This window comes from Lepidochelys kempii, chromosome 11, assembly GCF_965140285.1.
Source record: "Lepidochelys kempii isolate rLepKem1 chromosome 11, rLepKem1.hap1, whole genome shotgun sequence".
Classification (NCBI taxonomy): domain Eukaryota; kingdom Metazoa; phylum Chordata; order Testudines; family Cheloniidae; genus Lepidochelys; species Lepidochelys kempii.
Genome location: NC_136390.1, coordinates 19,656,144 through 19,675,423, shown reverse-complemented (window position 1 = coordinate 19,675,423; position 19,280 = coordinate 19,656,144). Strand labels below are relative to the sequence as shown.

The 19,280-nt window shown below is 38.2% G+C and overlaps 1 protein-coding gene across 2 annotated transcripts in view; it reads right to left on the bottom strand.

The window, feature by feature from the left end:
* The window catches only part of THSD7B (thrombospondin type 1 domain containing 7B), a 518,592-nt gene that overhangs the window by 289,317 nt on the left and 209,995 nt on the right, over window positions 1-19,280 (bottom strand). For both annotated transcript variants that reach the window (XM_073305365.2, XM_073305366.2), the window contains exons 5-7: window positions 17,050-17,219; window positions 8,294-8,449; window positions 6,452-6,649 (exon numbers count right to left, since the gene is read on the bottom strand). In XM_073305365.2, coding sequence (XP_073161466.2) covers window positions 6,452-6,649; window positions 8,294-8,449; window positions 17,050-17,219 — 524 coding nt within the window. The remainder of the gene's footprint in view (window positions 1-6,451; window positions 6,650-8,293; window positions 8,450-17,049; window positions 17,220-19,280) is intronic.

Genomic DNA, 19,280 nt, shown 5'->3' with positions numbered 1-19,280 from the left:
ATGCACTACAAACCACAGCCCTTGTTTGTTCACAGCCAACATGTAACACACCATACATTTGTTAAAATCACACTCCAGAGCTCCTCTTTAGCATTTATATTGCTTCAATCTGTTTACAATTGCTTTAAAAAAAGCCATCTTTAATATGGATGGGGGAATATACTAATAATTAAGACAGTTCCCACATCTCTCCATCTGAACTTTAGACAATAACAGTGTTTCAACATTAATTTTTCTTTGCACCTAAATGAAAAATTGGGAAATTTCGTACACAGCCACGCAAATTTAACCTCCTAAATGGATTGACCTTTTTACATACAGATCTTGCTCTCAATGCTATTACAATCTCGAGTTTCCTTCTAGGTACAGTATGGAATATTCATTCTTGACATACAACCTTTAAGTGCACATGCCACTACAAAGTAGTACCTGGAGAGCCACCTAGAGCGATATGAATTTTTCAAAAAATACTGCTCCAATATTTATTTGTATTTTTAAAGAAGAGTTGTTCATGTCTTTGTATCCACTAATCAAGAATATTTTAGGAAAGCAAGTTTACTGGCAGGAACTGTTCACAGAAACAAGTGAAATTTAGGCAAATGGACCATATTTGTGCAAAGAAAAAATGAATAAATATTTCAAGAGTTACTCTCATCCAATCAGGGAACAGCAATACATGCTCTCACGTACGTGTCCAATCAAAAGAGCTCAACTATCAAATACTGGCAACAAACTTCCCAGGAAAATGTTAAAGATGGAGAATTATTCACAGAAATTATTTGTTGAGCAATTTCAAACAACAAATTAGAGAAAACCATGCTCAGCTCACAGATCATTTGTGAACAGAGAAAAGGTTGAGTTGTTATAGAAACTACTTGTTTTGAATTATACACCCAGATCTGCTAAGGATATAATTTAATAATCTAATCCATGATACTACCACATGCATCTTTTCTCAGATGGCTTTAAGCTTTCCTTGTCTTTCCCCTGCCTACCATTTTGCACACTGATCTTTCAAGTAATGTGTCTTGCTAATGAAGTAACTGCTAAGTAATTAAATAAAAACCCACTTATGGTAATATTTTATTTGGATGAGACATCTTGTATAAATCCCTCTCCATTATACAAATTATTTCCTTTTATCCATTTTATTATATTATTTGTATTTGTATTGTAGTACTGCTTCAGGGCATCAGTCAAGGATCCCTCCCGCCCTCGTTGTGCCAGGCATTGTTCTCACACACAGCAAAAAGATGGTCTGTCCCAACGCTTCCTCAGCTCTCATCCCCTAAAGCCCCTACTCTACTTGCGCTATATTGATGACATCTTCATCATCTGGACCCATGGAAAAGAAGCCCTTGAGGAATTCCACCATGATTTCAACAATTTCCATCCCACCACCAACCTCAGCCTGGTCCAGTCCACACAAGAGATCCACTTCCTGGACACTACAGTGCTAATAAACAATGGTCACATAAACACCACCCTATACCGGAAACCTACTGACCGCTATTCCTACCTGCATGCCTCCAGCTTTCACCCTGACCACACCACACGATCCATCGTCTACAGCCAAGCTCTGCGATACAACCGCATTTGCTCCAACCCCTCAGACAGAGACAAACACCTACAAGATCTCTGTCAAGCTTTCTTACAACTACAATACCCACCTGCAGAAGTAAAGAAACAGATTGATAGAGCCAGAAGAGTTCCCAGAAGTTACCTACTACAGGACAGGCCTAACAAAGAAAATAACAGAACGCCACTAGCCGTCACCTTCAGCCCCCAACTAAAACCCCTCCAACGCATTATTAAGGATCTACAACCTATCCTAAAGGATGACCCAACACTCTCACAAATCTTGGGAGACAGGCCAGTCCTTGCCTACAGACAGCCCCGCAACCTGAAGCAAATACTCACCAACAACCACATACCACACAACAGAACCACTAACCCAGGAACTTATCCTTGCAACAAAGCCCGTTGCCAACTGTGCCCACATATCTATTCAGGGGACACCATCACAGGGCCTAATAACATCAGCCACACTATCAGAGGCTCGTTCACCTGCACATCCACCAATGTGATATATGCCATCATGTGCCAGCAATGCCCCTCTGCCATGTACATTGGTCAAACTGGACAGTCTCTACGTAAAAGAATAAATGGACACAAATCAGATGTCAAGAATTATAACATTCATAAACCAGTCGGAGAACACTTCAATCTCTCTGGTCACGCGATCACAGACATGAAGGTCGCTATCTTAAAACTAAAAAACTTCAAATCCAGACTCCAGCGAGAAACTGCTGAATTGGAATTCATTTGCAAATTGGATACTATTAATTTAGGCTTAAATAGAGACTTGGAGTGGCTAAGTCATTATGCAAGGTAGCCTGTTTCCTCTTGTTTTTTCCTACCCCCCCCCCCCCAGATGTTCTGGTTTAACTTGGATTTTAACTTGAAGAGTGGTCAGTTTGGATGAGCTATTACCAGCAGGAGAGTGAGTTTGTGTGTGTATGGGGGTGGGGGGGATGTGAGAACCTGGATTTGTGCAGGAAATAGCCCAGCTTGATTGTCATGCACATTGTGTAAAGAGTTGTCACTTTGGATGGGCTATCACCAGCAGGAGAGTGAATTTGTGTGGGGGGGTGGAGGGTGAGAAAACCTGGATTTGTGCTGGAAATCACTTTAGATAAGCTATTACCAGCAGGACAGTGGGGTGGGAATAGGTATTGTTTCATATTCTCTGTGTATATATAAAGCCTGCTGCAGTTTCCACGATATGCATCTGAGGAAGTGAGCTGTAGCTCACGAAAGCTTATGCTCAAATAAATTGGTTAGTCTCTAAGGTGCCACAAGTACTCCTTTTCTTTTTGCGAATACAGACTAACACGGCTGTTACTCTGAAACCTGTCCCAAATAGTTTACAATCTAAGAATAAAATGAGAGTCCACAAATGCATGCAAGAAACTGACAGGCAGAGCACAAGGTAATTAGATGATTATCAATAGAGATTATGAACTCTGTAATCCTCCTGCACTCCCAACAACTCTAACCATAACTGAGCCATGAAAAAAGCTCCAGAGCAAATTATGAAGATATGGGCTCTGGCTTCTAGTTACAGAACCTCCTCGGACATCCTGAGCTATGGATCACTAAACAGCATTACATGGCCATCCTCTGTCTGGAACAGCAGATTTAAGAAACAAAAAACATCCTAGATATCTAGTCTAATAACATAGGAAGTACAATGAAATGGAATGTGATTGAAGTTGGTATGTATCCCTTAAGAAAAGATACTCCTTTGGCAAAGAAGTCTTATAAGAAACACTGGAATCTTTAGATACATCATTGAAATAACCCTCTGTTCTCATTCTGTCTAAATCTTGTGTACTCAAATAAATGGCCACTTAAGACAACTACGAGGATTCAAAGCTAAGCTTGACCTTCCTATACCAGAGTCCTTTAGAAGTGTCACAGAAAAAGGGAGATTTTTTTTTACCATTCCTAAAGAAAGAGCATTGCAAATTAATGTACAAAGATCACAAATGTAGCTGAAATCAAAATGAATTATTACTCTAATATTTTTAATCTATATTATAAAACCAAGAGAGGCAAATGACACGGGGGTTAGGTACATGGACACATTTGGAACTCCAGAAAATATTAATGGTTACTTTTGTGGTTTCTTCAAGATTAGTTACCAACAGGGCAAGGATTGATAGAACAGTGTCCCTGAAATGTTAAAAAAGATAAACTGACATACAGTAATAATTAAAAAGACAGCCATGAAGAAAAGGCTGGAACTAATATCAAGAGGAAGAAATCGGGTATGCAAGCATACACAGAACCACCAGAGTATTCTAAATTCAATGTACCTGTCACAACCTGAACTTTATTGTTAATGAGGTATTACTTTCATCAAGGAAATAGGGGTTGGTTTTGTAACATTCCACAGCCCAAATCATTTATTCTTTGTCTCTTCAGTAAGTCAGCAATCTTGAAGGTGTATGCAGTGCTGAATACTGACATGAATATTGGATAGCACACTGGCATCAGAGGACTAGACAAGTGACTGGATTTCAGGATGCAGCAGTAGACACCAAAAAGGCAGCTGAGACTAATGAACCTATCAGCATGTAAAGCAGCTATGCTAAAGCTTTACATCAGGACAATAGTTAATGCAGTGCTTTGAACATGCATCAACTGTGTAAGTTCTAAGTATTAGTACAGCTTTTATTCTATTGCAGCCATAGCTGGTGTGCCTTGTGATTTGTCACAACTTCCTCTTAAGAGGTCAATCATATCTCAATTTAGTCACTAGTCCCACTGGAGACACTGCGCAATTTTGATGCTCAGTCCCAAAGTTCTTATTTAGGCAAATATCCCATTGATTTCTATGGCAATTTTGTCTAAGACAGCACTGTGTAAGGAGTGGAAACTATAGCCAAAGCAATTAATGGTATTAAGTAGAGTCATAGAAGGATGAACAAGACAAACAGCCCTTTTTTCAACTTTGATTTCTATGACTCTGCGGTAAGTAAATCCTGCTGCAATAGAGATTGAGAAAAGTTTTAAAAGAGCATCCATGAATGTTTCCAACATGTCAAATGAGCTATGGTATGTCTTGTGAAATCTCCCAAATTAGGATTGGACAAGCAAAACAAACATTCGGTTATAGTGACAATAAAGAAACTGTCCAAAATCCCCAGCTGAAATTCAAAGGGAGTTTTGTGCTACTCTTGCAATGCTAGAAGAAAGATTTCAATCACTCTCTCACTTCCAGTAGTCATTCAGAATATATATATTTTTTCCATTCTCAAGGAGACTAACTGAAAAGCACTCTGTAAATCTGAAAGCAAAACTGATAGAACCAAAAAAAAAAAAAAACCCTCCCACGTTGCTCATCATGAGCTGAATGGCTGAAAGTGAAAAAGCTACATAGAAAGTTCCAATTTCTTGTTGGATAGACCGGCAGAGAGATACCCCAATATTGGGATGTCTCAGCACATATAATTACTACAGAGCAACATGCTGCCATGATCAGAGATCACCCCAGGTTTGTGAGTTTGTGACCTTGCATGTTTTCTCTGAGTTTGAAGTTGACACAAGTTTAAGACCCCAATCCTGCCAAAAGATGCACACAGATGAACCCTTGCACCAGTGGGTAGCCTCAGTGGGGTTCCACACCAGCTCAAGGATCAACCTGCACATACGTCACTGCAGAATTCAGCCTAAATTATTATCACATCACCCCAGATATCACTTAGAAGACACTCAGATACCCCCTAACTCCACTGGAGCTATTTACAGCAGCTGAGAATTTGGCCCGCTAAGTCTAAGAACACAAGAAACCTACAAACATTAATACATATTTCAAAGGGATCTTTGCTCTTCAGCAGATTAGCAGCTGTTATTTAATTGTTGATCAGGTTCTAATGCACCATATCTCTCAACATATTCTTAAACACTTGCCAATTAACTCAACTTGTTATAGACTTGGAACTGTTTCCTGTTCAAACACCATGCAATGGAAGAATCATCTTCATCTCAGATATAGCATTAAACTGGCAAGTTCCAAACTTTGCCAGTTTTGACCTGATAGTACAACTCACTGTGATTAAGGGCTGCAAAATCATGCCTTACGTAATAGAATCTAGAGATCTGACAACATTGACCTTATCGAGAATGATGAAACTGTTGGCTGCATTTCAAATTGTATATGAGAAATAAGCTCTCATTGCTTGTTTGTAAACTTCCTATAAAATATATGCTTTATGCATTATTAACAAGTTGTAAACTGAACACAGGGTCAGTCTCAAACTGCTGGCAAGTAAATACAAAAGTATTACTCAGCACAAATCTTTTCATTTACATATCAGATTCTTGTAGCATAATTAATCTTGGCATCACAACTAGGCTTTCCTCAGTATGCGCTCTTAAACAGTTATGATGAGAAAAGTATTCCAAATTTGTTGTGAAAGAATTTAGTGCTACGTTCGTGGAAATGCAAAGAGCCTGATTCTGACACACTTACTCATGCTGAGTAATCGTATTCAAACAGTCCTATTGACCTCTATGAGAGTATTGGCATAAGTATTATAACATGAATGCAGGAAGTAAATGGGCAGAATCAGGCCATTAATATTACACTACTAATATATTAGTTTAGGGAGGGGTGCAATATAGGTCATAGCAGCAATAAATGACTTGTGGCAGTGAGTCATTTTGTTTTAATCAGGGATGGGCTCAATCCACAATCCCAGATAATAGCTCTATACTTTGGGGAAACTCAGATCCCATTCTAAAATCTGGTGTTTCACATTAAATTAAATATACTGCTATAATAAGTTTTTGCAATTGCCCTTTAACAAAAATAGATTTTAAAGGAACACACAAAACAATGTGCAAATTTAAAGGTGACCAACTTAAAATTAGCTGCACCTACCTTTATTATTCTTGCATATGGCTGTCAGTATGCGATTTCCATGCCCACATTTTCCATGATCAGGTACACATACTCCTTCAGAAATGACCCACTGGTAACAGATTGGGTCTTCACAAGGAATAGATTCTACTAAGTGTGGACAACCCTGAGATGTACCAATGGGTTCCATAATAACATGCCTTTGTCTCATTCTAAATCCTAAAAAGACAGAACAGAGACATTTTTTATCATCAGTATTAAGATATTTTGCCTGCAAAAGTTGATATATAGGGCATGTGGAATTCTATGGCATTTCAAACTATATTTTTAATTAAAAAACTGCATAGCAATGCTCATAAGTATAGGCTGCGAGTCTGTCACGGAGGTCACAGATTCCAGCCATAGTGCCTCCCACCCCGCCAGCAGTGGCAGTCCTGGGCCAGCACGGTCACCCCCAACCAGCAGTGGTGGCGGCAGCAGCCCCAGGCTACCCTCTGCACCTGTCTCCTTCCCCCCTCCCCCCACCGAGCACCAGTGAGTACCCCAGACCCCACTCCCCTCCAGACCAGCAGCTGTGCTCCCGGAGCCCCCCACAACACGGGGTATATAGTACAAGTCATGGACAGGTCACGGGGCCGTGGATTTTTGTTTATTGTCCAATACCTGTCCATGACTTTTACTAAGAATACCCATGGCTAAATCTTAGCCTTATTCATAAGGCCTTCTAGATATTTGCAACCCCACTGGCCTTGCACAGGCAATCCTGTTGTCTTCAAAAAAAGACAGACTGTATCTCTATATATTTACAGTGTTGTCACTGCAAACGTAATGTTGGTTGCAGAATTCCAGGAGTCGTGATTTCCACAATCCTGCAATTCCACTGCCATTTGATCCAATACATCCCTTTTCGTTGAACTTGGATGTAAAACATTTACATCAACATAAAGTAAGAACTATTGTATTGTCATCATGAGATAGATAGATAGATAGATATCTCATGATGACAATACAATTTGAAAAAGATAAAGACAACCAAACAAGTAATTCAAAATCTAAAGCACAGTTAACCTCTTTCTGGGAGTCAGATTTAAAAGTCTTGTTCTGAGATACAGAAGACCAATTTACTGAGAAATAATTACTCTGCTTTATGAAGATATATAATTCATATTGGACCCCTCAAAATAACATCCTCTAAAAGTGGGAGATTCAAATTTAAAATTGGGAACAAAAAGGTTACAAAAATAATTGAGTACATAATTTAATGCCATTTGAATGAAAACTATGTTATATTCAATAGTGGAGCTAGTATGCAAGTAAGTGTCTTTCAGCATGGGTTTGTTTTGGATATGATAGAACATAGACTAGCTATATCCATGGTTTGAGTTAGTGGATTTACCATGGTGCTCAGCCATTCTGCATCAAGCAATGTTCTCATTGACTCAGCAAAGCCCCCAGCACTGCCTGGAATCTCCGCACTGATACGTGCTGAAACTCTGAGCCTGACATTCTCCTCCCACCTTCAAGCTCCACACCCAGCATGCCCCCTACCTCAAGACTTTTGAGAAGGTTCTCAGAAGACTTTTAGAGCCCCTTTATGTCTCTGCAGACCTTTTACCGAACATAGAGGGGCTGGAGTAGGGATGAGGATCTCACCCGTATTTTTCAAGAACAATAGCCTACAACATCAAAGGCCACCTTCTACCCTAGGCTCCACCTGTGGGTTCTAACTTATATCAAATGAATTCAATAGGAAACCACATTTGGATCCAATTGCTTTTAAATTCCTATCCTAACATGCTGGCGTTTAGTTTAATTCAGATCTAATTACAGGCTGTAGCATATGAGAAAAACAGTTAAATGCACCTTTTCTTCCCTGGCGATCCTGGCAGTTTTCATGAACACAGGGTCCCCAGGCAGACCAGGAGGAAACCAAACAGTCAGAAGAACATGGAACATTGCACAGCTGGGAGGCAGAGGGAGAAGGGCCAACACATAACTTCTTGTCAACAGGCCTAGTGACTAAACAGAAAAAAAGTTATGGACTGTAGTTTCATTCATACAAACTTCACAGAGCTTCTGAATTTACTATTGGCATTTGTTCCCTGGAGCAAACCAAATCTGCTAGGCCCTAAATAAGCAGCAAAAAAGAATCTACCTGACCCAAAGAGTTTATGTTCTAAGGCAAAATATTTAAGCATTGCTTAAGTCCCCATCCCTGTTCAGAAAAGCAGTTAAATGCAGGCTTATGTTAAGCACATGCTTAAGGGCTTTCCAGTCTAGGACTGGACTGCTGAATCAGAGTACCAGCTGTATTCTCTCTGAAAAGTAACTATGTAAAAATGAAACACCTTACTCAGCAGATCCACGACCTGTGAATATTCAGGTCAGGTCTGCTTGCTATAGAGGAAAAAAATGTGTTTACCACATTTTTCTGCTATTAACAGAATTGGCAGAAACCAATGGTGATAAGGTGATTAATTAAATTCTCCTCTGGCTCAAACACCACATTGGTTTAACTAAATTCCAACTGTTGATCCAAATCTTGCCCCCATTCACACCATCAATTATGTAGATCTCCATGGCTGTGCATGATGGATAGATTCCAGCAGACTCTCTATCTTGGAAGACAATATGGCCCAGATCTATTTACATACAATATATTCAATGAAGGGACCATGGGACTGACTGGAAAAGTGTTTTCAAAAAGCTATATGCTATATGTATTAGCAAACATTTCTTTGTTTCTTCCTGATCTTCTACCATTTTATGCATGCAGGAATCTACGATCTTGAATTGCTTTTACAGAAGGCTTCGGTGCTTGTCTCAGCAAACATTAATGCACCAAGGTTCTCTCATGCCAGTGCTTCAAGTTCAGATGCAGGAACACTGAGCGGCAGCTTAGGTTCTAACTCATGGACTCAGAATTCATACCTCTTGCTCCTCAAGCACTCTATGATATAACTGTACTATTAAATGGCAATAGATTAAATTTAATTCAAAACTAATGAAAGATACTATTAATGTAAAAAGACTGCTTTCTGAATGATTTTTGAAAAACAATATTGCCTTTGACATATTCATTTAGAGACTACACCAAGCTGGCAGGAATCCAATTCGCCTTACTGCTAAAGTAAATAGACCTTTTCTACAGATTGCAAAAGTCAAATGACAGAAAGGGTAAGATAAATATTAGAATTTTAACCATAAGGCTATTTTTTTTAATGAAGAGCTTCCCACATTACTTAATATCCCTTCAGCACTAAGTTTAGCAAAATAATTTATCATTTTTTTAACTCACTGGGAGAAATGAAAACAAATCAGTTTTAGGGCACAGAGGTCAACTTTAAGAATTAAGTCACATCCCATTCTAGTACAACTATTTCATTTCAGCCATGTTGTGAATCTCCTGAAATTATTTTGAAATAAAATGGTAGTAATCATCCATACATTTAGAGCATGAATATATAATTTCTAAAAAATAACTCGATGAATTAGAAATATGCACATGGATATGGTCAAATGTCAAAAAGTCCTCCAAATTTCTGCCAGTAGTTACTGCATATTGCAGAGACGAAAACTTTTAATGAAATATTTCAGAAATAAGAACAAAAAGAAATAGGTTGCATTAATAAACACACGTTACAGTATTAATGAACTAAGTCATTTCGACTAGACATGGTGGCTGTAAAAGCACTCCTTCTGTTGCCACATGAAGGCGAGGTGAACTCTAATAGAGAACTGACCATCTGTAAAAGAGTTCCATCATTTGTCTAGCCATCTGATTGACAGACAACCCCAAACTCAAAGGTGGCTTCCACTAGTCCAAGGATGGAGTCCATTCATTGACCTGGTCTGAGTGCCAGCAGAGCTTTATTTGCTTTTATTCGTCTGACTGTATACGTATTTCTTTAAAACTGTAGCAGGATAACCAGTTGGAAGGAGATGGGTAAAGGTTCTGCAGTAAAGCAGAGAAGAAGAGGCTGAGTACCTTTATGGATAATGACAGGTTTCAGAGTAGCAGCCATGTTAGTCTGTATTCGCAAAAAGAACAGGAGTACTTGTGGCACCTTAGAGACTAACAAATTTATTAGAGCATAAGCTTTTGTGGGCTACAGCCCACTTCATCGGATGCATAGAATGGAACATATAGTAAGAAGATAGATAGAACATGAAAAGGTGGAAGTAGCCATACCAACGGTAAGAGGCTATTAATTATCTTTATATATATATCTTCTTACTATGTTCCATTCTATGCATCTGATGAAGTGGGCTGTAGTCCACAAAAGCTTATGCTCAAATAAATTTGTTAGTCTCTAAGGTGCCACAAGTACTCCCGTTCTTTTTATGGATAATGCTGTTTTTCTTATTCGAATAAAGTTCTTTGTTCATTGTTACAATAAAGTGTCTTTTTCTGTGATTCTTTTCATTGCCAGATAACAGAACTCAATCAAACATGCAAGGCAGAAATTGTTCATCCCAGATCAAGGATATGCTATTGCAAAGGGTCAGTGGGAGAGAATTCAGGGTATTGCTGTGATAAATGGACAGAACTGCTAGACCTCTGTCTATGTATTGGAAGGGTCAGGGTTTCTTGCACCTTCTAACTTGTTTGATAATTGCACTTATCCTGTAAATAAAGCATTTATGTTGTTTGGGAAAAAAATGTCACATTTTCAGCTTGATAACACTTGTGTTTCCTCTCAGAATTTCTGGGTCAATGCCCCTGAATCAAATAGCAGCCCATTTACTATAGATTATGTTTGTTCATATTTTTAAAAATCCTATGTTCCTCTGGATCTGTGGAATAAGCCTGAAAACTCAATTGAATGCAAATCTTGTAACTCTTTGAAACATTGCACAGTTCTATAGCAGTGACTTATATAAATTAATTCTGGGCTAATAAATATAGTCACACAGGGCAATACTGAGATAAAGAACAATGTTAACCAATCAGAGAGCGAATGCACATCCTGACTTCAGCAAGTCTTCCCAAAACTAATTTTCACTCCTCCCAGAAGGTAAATAATATTTTTTCCTGGACTTTTAACTTCATCTCTCTTAAGATTGTTAGTTTAAAATGAACACCTAAACATTTCAGAAATTCATGGCCAGAATGGAGAAGTTTCTAGGTATCTCTGGCAAGCCTATTTCAAACACATGTAACAATGTGATGTCGAGATTTATTGTCCCTTAAGGAGTATCTCAATTTTGCCTTCACCTTAGTTAGTATTCACCTTTCAGGGCAATACATCTTGATATTCACCACAGCAGAAGTCAATATATATTTAATGTTTGGCAGAACCATACAGAGTGAATTATTACCAGAGGCCAAGATAGGGATAGTACCCATGTTTAAAATTTGCTATTGGTGACGCTAGGAAATATAGGCCAGTGACTCTTATTTCAGTACTAGAGGAAATTAGTTGAGAAAATCATTGAAGACTGACTTATAATATAAAACACCTACATGAGTATACAATAGAAAAAAATGATCACAACTTCTGTAAAGACAAGTCACATGTCTCCTGCCTGAAAGACACTGTTTTGATAGTGATGACAAAACAGTGGGCAAAGGATAACTGGATCACCTTTTTTTAGCTTAGAAATGGCTCTGATACTAGCTTCTCACATGAGACTGTTAAGGAAACTTGCTGCTTCCTGTGTTTGATAGAAAGCGACTTTTTATGCATTTAAAAAAATTGGAAGCCACAAGGTGAGAAGTAAAGTCCCATTATCAACTGAAAACTATTTCATAGTCTAAATAAAAGGCTAATCTCAGAATGGAAAGACGTTAATAATACGTTGCCAGAAGCAACGGTGATTCAGTATATTAAGGAACTATCAAAAAGTCCTGCTACATGAATTAAGTGACATTATAAACTTTTCAGAGGAGAAAAGATGTCTTCCTGTGTTTGTTCACCTCTTAGTACAACATGGTCCCAATCCTGCTTGGTGCAACTCAGCACTGCCACAATAGAAATATATCTGGCAAACATTTACAATGGGGCATAGTGCTTATTATTGTAAGTACTATGACTGACCAGCAAAAGGTAGGAAGGATGTAGCTGAGAATCTATTGGAAGAGTTTTAAGGGAGATGGGGTACTGGGGACCAATGAAGGTGATCATGGGAAGAGAGGGTGTGCAGGTAGTTTGTTGATGATTGGTTACAAAAAAGCAAGGGTCATAGGATACTAGAAGGCTTTGAGAAAAGGCCACAATGTACTTGGAAGTCACATTACCAGAGAAGTCATGAAGAAGAAAGGGAAGGGAATCCAAAAGTTTTGGATATGCTTCAGGAAAGGCTCTGAACCAAACCTTGGAACAGTGTGAGATTAACCCTCCACTAACGGTTTAAAATTAGGATATTTTTATTCTAAGTAAAACTTCAGTTTTTGTGACTGTCCTTTTCTTTGTGGATGTTCTAGTTTGGCCAACAAAGAGAAAGTAAGTCATTTTGTTTGTATAGTAAGCAAAAATATAATGCCCTTATCACTGGGCTGCGAATGACTTTTACATATTCCAGTGGCATAAATGGCCCTAAAATATAAATATGTACACTTGATTTTTGTTAGACTTCAAAGATAAGAAACTGAACTAAAATCTACAGTGTCCTGTAAATTGATTGGGCGAAGCAGGCTAACTACTTACCATATAATAAACAACCCTATAAATAAATGCACCAGTAATAATGGAATAAATATTGCATGTCATATCAAATACCTTTATGAGAAACAAGTCACATTTTTAAAAAAAGTTAGGTATTTTACATTCAAAATGTTTTCTATATAATCTGCTCATTTCACTTCAGCTAGCTCCCAGACATCTGGGAACTAAAAATGTTATACCTCTGTGATAAATAGGTTGCTTTCCCCCATGAATTTAAACCCTTAAGCTCCTGAATTACAAATTTAAAACATGCCAGCTTTACACCCCAACAATTTGCGTAAAATCGTTTTAAGTCTTGCTTCCAAAGGGTTTCCACTGAAGAAGCCAGCTGTTACATATTTATTATTCTATTATGTGACTTTAATCTTATAAATTCTGCTCACAGAATGTTAGAGCAATAGCTCAACATCCCAACAATGCAGATTTGACACAGGCATGCTTGCATATATTTCACACTGTGGAGGTACATTCTTCGTCATCTTCTCAAGCCAGGTCATTTTGAGAAGAAGGGGCCTGTTTCTTACCTGAGAAAAAGGTTACTCTGAATTGGATCCACTAATCCAGATGCTGGATTATCCAGCTTCAGCACCACCACTCAGTTAGTAAACAAAGATCCTTTAATGACGCTGCTGACCATCAGTTATCTTTCTCCCCGGGGTACCAGTCAAATTTTCCTATAGCCAATACATTCTAGCCTATTCTTTCCAAATACTTTCACAAACAAGACAGGAAGGTCGGGACTCAAATATCTGAGTCTCCAAAATCTAATTTCTTTGTCAAAAATTTATTTTTTTCTTCCTGCAGCTTTACCAATATAGGCATGAATTTGAAGAGCAGTGCACATTGAATATAGGACAGGGTTACTGCTAATTCAAATACAGTACAAGTCCTTTATATGTTCCAGCTGGCTAACAAGTCCAAAGTGGCTGCTAATACCCTTCCTCATTTGCACAAATATGTATTTATCCTGCTGCATGACACCCCCTTGGGCAACATTTACGGTTTTTAAAGAGAGCAAGAGCTGCCTAAACAGGGATATGATCTCCCAAAAGGTTTTGATGCTGCTCTGGAAAAATGTAAAGGCCCATATAACGTATAGGATATATTCTGTTTTGAACAAAGAAAAGCTTGAATAAGTTCAGAAACTGGAGCTAAAGGTCAAATTCTGTTCTAAACTATGTTTGTGAAAGTCCAGAGAAACTCCACTGAACTCAGTGTAATTAGTCTGAATTTACACTGTTGTAACTTAGAACAGAATTTGCCACCAAATTTCTTATACTATGTACCATAAGGGAAATAAATGACTTATGATATTTAAGAATTTAGTTTCTTTCATATGTGTATGGAGGACAGATGTTTAAGAAAATATACTATAGATGCCAAAGTCTTTGGAAACAAGACCTAGTAGTGTGTTGGCAAGATAGTTCAGTAGTGTTCTTTCTCTAAATAGGGGCAGAGACAGGTGGGGAGAGAGAGAAAGAGTATGGTCAGAAATAGAGCTAGTCAAACAATTTTTCACAAAACTTTTCTCAATTGAAACTGAAACGTTTTCCAGAAACATATTGGTTTTGAATAAATTTGTGTCAGGAAAGTTTCTCCAGACCAAGATGGTGTTTCTGACAGAGGACAAACAAGAGAGAAGCTCCTGGACGAGACAATAGGTCAGTGATTAGGGCACCCACCTGAGATGTGGGAGACCCAAGCAGGCACTTGAAACTGGTTCTTCCATATCCCCAGTGTCTGCCCTAAGCACCAGGCTATATAGGCTATTGTTGGATCTTGTGCTCTCAATTTTTCCATTAAAATTTCTAAATGTCTTGATTTTGTTCTGCTTTGGAATGAAAACAAGTTTCAAAACCTGACTTTTTTTGCAAAATGGATTTTTTCCAGCCAACCCTTGAAATGAAGTTGCATTCTGGTGATAAGTTGAATCAAGATGTTGTAGTTAAATAAATGGATTCATCTTTACATTTTCACTTAAAAAAAAAAGTCCTATGATAGAGACACGCAAAAAAACCACAATACATTTGACAGTTTTTAATTAAGTCTTCCCTCAAAAACTCTATGGTTGGTTACAGTGCCTGAGATAATCTTCTTCTCAGATGGCTGAATCTTTTCAGATCAAACATTGGATTCTTTGCACTGTGGAAACAAAGCCACAAACGTAGTCACAATCATCTCACAGAGCAGTTCACCACATCTGGAAGTTATGCAGAAAACATTGCTTCTAGTAACAATGCTGAGCACTTTTGGGGAAAGGCCTTAGCATATCACAATTATAAACTCTTTGGGGGCAGGAACCACCTTTTTGTTCTGTGTTTATATAGCATCTGGCAGAATGGGGTCCAGGTCCGAGAGTGGGCTCCTAGGTGCTACCAGAATACAAATCATAAAATTCAAGCACAATCACAGTTTTGAGGCTTATTGAATGTGGACATGCCCATTACGGTGGTTTTGTCAATGCAAGAAACTGTTGTGAGGGTAAGAAAGACAGCCAAAATGTTATGCTACTGTAGTCACTAAAACAGTTTCCTCACTTGATGTGACACATGCATTGCAAGATAATGAAGAACAAAGGAATCTTTGTGTGTTGGGAGAGCAAGGCTCCAGTCTCTTGGAACAAGAGAAGAAACAGTTGTATATGGACTAAACGAAGTCCTGTTTTTCTATAGTCAGAGGTATTTTTGCAGGCAGATAGGACATGCAATCTGCCATTAAAAAAGATTTGCTTTGGCTTTGTAAGTAAATAAGTCTAAACTGCAATGTTGTGTTGTTACTATCTTACCATCTCTGCTCAAAGCCATATTCTACAGGAGCAGTACACACTGCAGATAAGACGAGGATAAATTATTCATAATGCATCTTCATCTGCTCATTACTCTTCCAAAAGCAAAATAACTCACTCTCACCCCAACACCTGTCTGTCTGCTCAGAAGTTGTGACATTAATATTTTGGCTTTCCCCAACAAATCATAAGAAAGGTTGTGGATTGGTTTTGAGCAGAGGATTAAGCCACACGAGGAATGGGCTGACAAACTGTAGAACCTCGGAGTTACAAACACCAGAGGTACAAATCGAGCAGTCAATCACACGACTCATTTGGAACCGGAAGTACACAATCAGGCAGCAGCAGAGACCCAAAAATGCACATACAGGACTGTCCTGTGTTAAACAAACTATTAAAAAAATAATGGGAAGTTTAAAAAAAGATCTGACACGGTAAGGAAACGGTTTCTGTGTTTATTTCATTTAAATTAAAATGGTTAAAAGCAGCATTTTTCTTCCGCATAGTAAAGTTTCAAAGCTGTACTAAGACAAGGTTCAGTTGTAAATTTTTGAAAGAATGACCATAATGTTTCATTCAGAGTTAGGGACATTTCAGATTTACGAACAACCTCCATTCCCAAGGTGTTTGTAACTCTCAGGTTGGACTGTATTGATAAATAACTGAACCAACACCAAAAAATGGCCAAGTGGATTCAACAAATGGGGGTGGAAGGGTGAGGTGGGACTGCCGCTCTCCCTCCCCCCCACCCCCGACCTGTGAGACAGGAGGAAGACTAAGTTTTTCTGAACTCATTCCAAGGGAGACTGGAGAGTGGGAGACAGTGTGTCTCCGTCACCACACATGATGGGCAGTGGTTTCACACCCAGAACCCTTCAGATCATGGGGGGACCCATAGGAGGCAAGGAATCTCCACACAGATACCCTGTGCTGACTCTGGGGCCCTCTGACTCCCTCCTCCAGCTTCCAGGCAGCATGACTCCAATGGAATCTATTAGCAGGCCACTGAGACATTTTTATCCTTACCCACAAACATACTTCTCCAGCTCAGTGGCAGCAAAAAAGTACACAGCTTCATGCTACTGATGAGATTCACAATATTTCTTTACCTTTCCAATTTATAGATCCCTGTAATAGACATTTTAGGATAACCTCTAACAACGTACCTTCCTTCAATTTGTGTTTCCCAGATTCTATCATACTTTGGACACAGTACACTTCCCGGACTTGTATCCCACCTCCACAAAGGGCTGTGTACTTATGTCGGCGAGGGTCCTGTCCATCAAGGAGGAGAGTAACTTGGCATGCTTTCCATTCGGAAGTCCTCCATGAAAACCTTTGAAAGAAAAATAGTGTGTGTAAAACAAGGTTTTATAGAAGACCATGGGGCAGTGGGTGGTTCTTTATATTACAAATTTGTTATTCTTTAGAATATTCTCTAGACTTTAATCTTTGTCTTCCTACTTCAAGACTTACCTTCCAGTGCCAGGCAATATATTAATACAGTACTTATGTAGAATTTTTCACACCTATGTATCAACAGAGATTAAGTGATTTGCTCCATACAGGAAGTAAGTGTGAAAGCTGGCTGTTAATCCTGCCTTCAGATCACAAGGCCATAACTCTCTGTCAATAACTAAGGACCTAACTGTGAGAGGTACTGAACACTTGTAAAGTCAACAGAGTGCAGGAGGTCAGACTAGATGATCATAATGGTCCCTTCTGACATTAATATCTATGAATCTATGAGTACCCAGTGTTCAAAGACATGTTGGGATTTGGCCTCTGATTGATAGCTTCATAAAGTTTTAGGGTTTATTGGGTACCTACCAATTGCTTCTAGAAGAGGACTGCAATACTTGAGTTAATTTCTCTTTCTTGAAGTTGTGACACACATCAGATTTAGATAAAAAGTATTTTCTCAGTACAGTTAATTCGTGTATAATTAAGAACATAAATACTTTGGAATTTTCTGTTCAGGAAAGGTTTAAATTCTTACACACAAATATGTAAGTGCCCCATAGACAAGCACCCAAATTTGAATTGGATACATCTGAGGATTTGTGTATTAGAATACACGGTGGAATTAGAGGTTAAAAATGGCTGATATGCCAAAAAAGAATTAATTAAAACTATGGAAGAGAAACAAAAATCAGGTTTTTCCCATCTCGTCTACAAGTGTAAGGGATCCTTCAGAGGCACTGACAATCTGATCCAACGAACAGGACACCAGACTGTTCTGGTGAAACAATTGATTATCTGCAAAATGGAGAAAATACTTCCTTTCCTATGTGAAAAACTTTAACATCTACAGATAAAAAAGCCCTATATAAATACCAAGTATTGTAATGTTTCTGTTGATGCGTGTATTGTGTTATCTACCATTCTCCTTAGAGTCTTCTGCAATGTTTTCTATTTCTTTCCTTTCTCCATATTCCCTCAGTCTCCAGATGGTCTTAATTTCTTAAAATATATGCAAAATAAGTTTCATCCCTTCCTTTGCCCCCAAAACAAAACACTCTCTCCGGTTATCTCAATTTCACTGGTTGTTAAATTTGCATGATATGTTTATCTTGTCACATAAATCATAAGAGCATGTATCTTTGGATGTCTTTTGTGGAGAAAGATTTCCAGCTTGAAATTCTGTGTGTTGTCTTTAGAAAATATTTGTAGGTAGGGTACAGATATTACAAGGAAACAAACTGCAAATTATTTGCAAAAAATAATAAAATAATAATAATAATAATAATAAATTTTAAAAAAGTATCTGAGCACACTTCAACATTCTCTAAAAATTATATCTTGTTAATATCAGAGTCATTTCTAGCCTCAAAGCACTTATGAATTTTGTAATGTCTTCATGGAAGATGTTTGTGAATATTGCCAATTATTTCTAATTTACAGATTAGCTGTCTTGCTCTCTCTTAAATAATATGCAGTATATCTTGTGCACATTTGGATACATTCACAGGATTTATTACCATCAAAGAGGAATACAGTCTATACATGACATGCATGAAATAATTGTACTCCCATAATACACAAATTATAATGGAGAATTCTTCTGTACAGAAATTCCTTTTGTAGGTTATCACAGCTTTTCTAATATTCAATATTAATGCAGGTCTCCAATTTTCATATGAAGACACTTAACTGAACAAGGTAATCTACCACATTTCTCCTCACAGCAGATTAAAATATATCTTTTAGAGTATACAGGACCCAGTTTTCAAAACTGGATGCCTAAAGATAGGTATATATAAGTCCTTATTTCATCATCTAAATACTTGTTTTAGGCACTTACGCACTGATTTAAATCAGGGTAATTTTAGGTTTTACCAAGTGTGAAGATTGGACACCTCCCCAACCCCCAGGGATTGGCCTTCAGAGGTGAGAG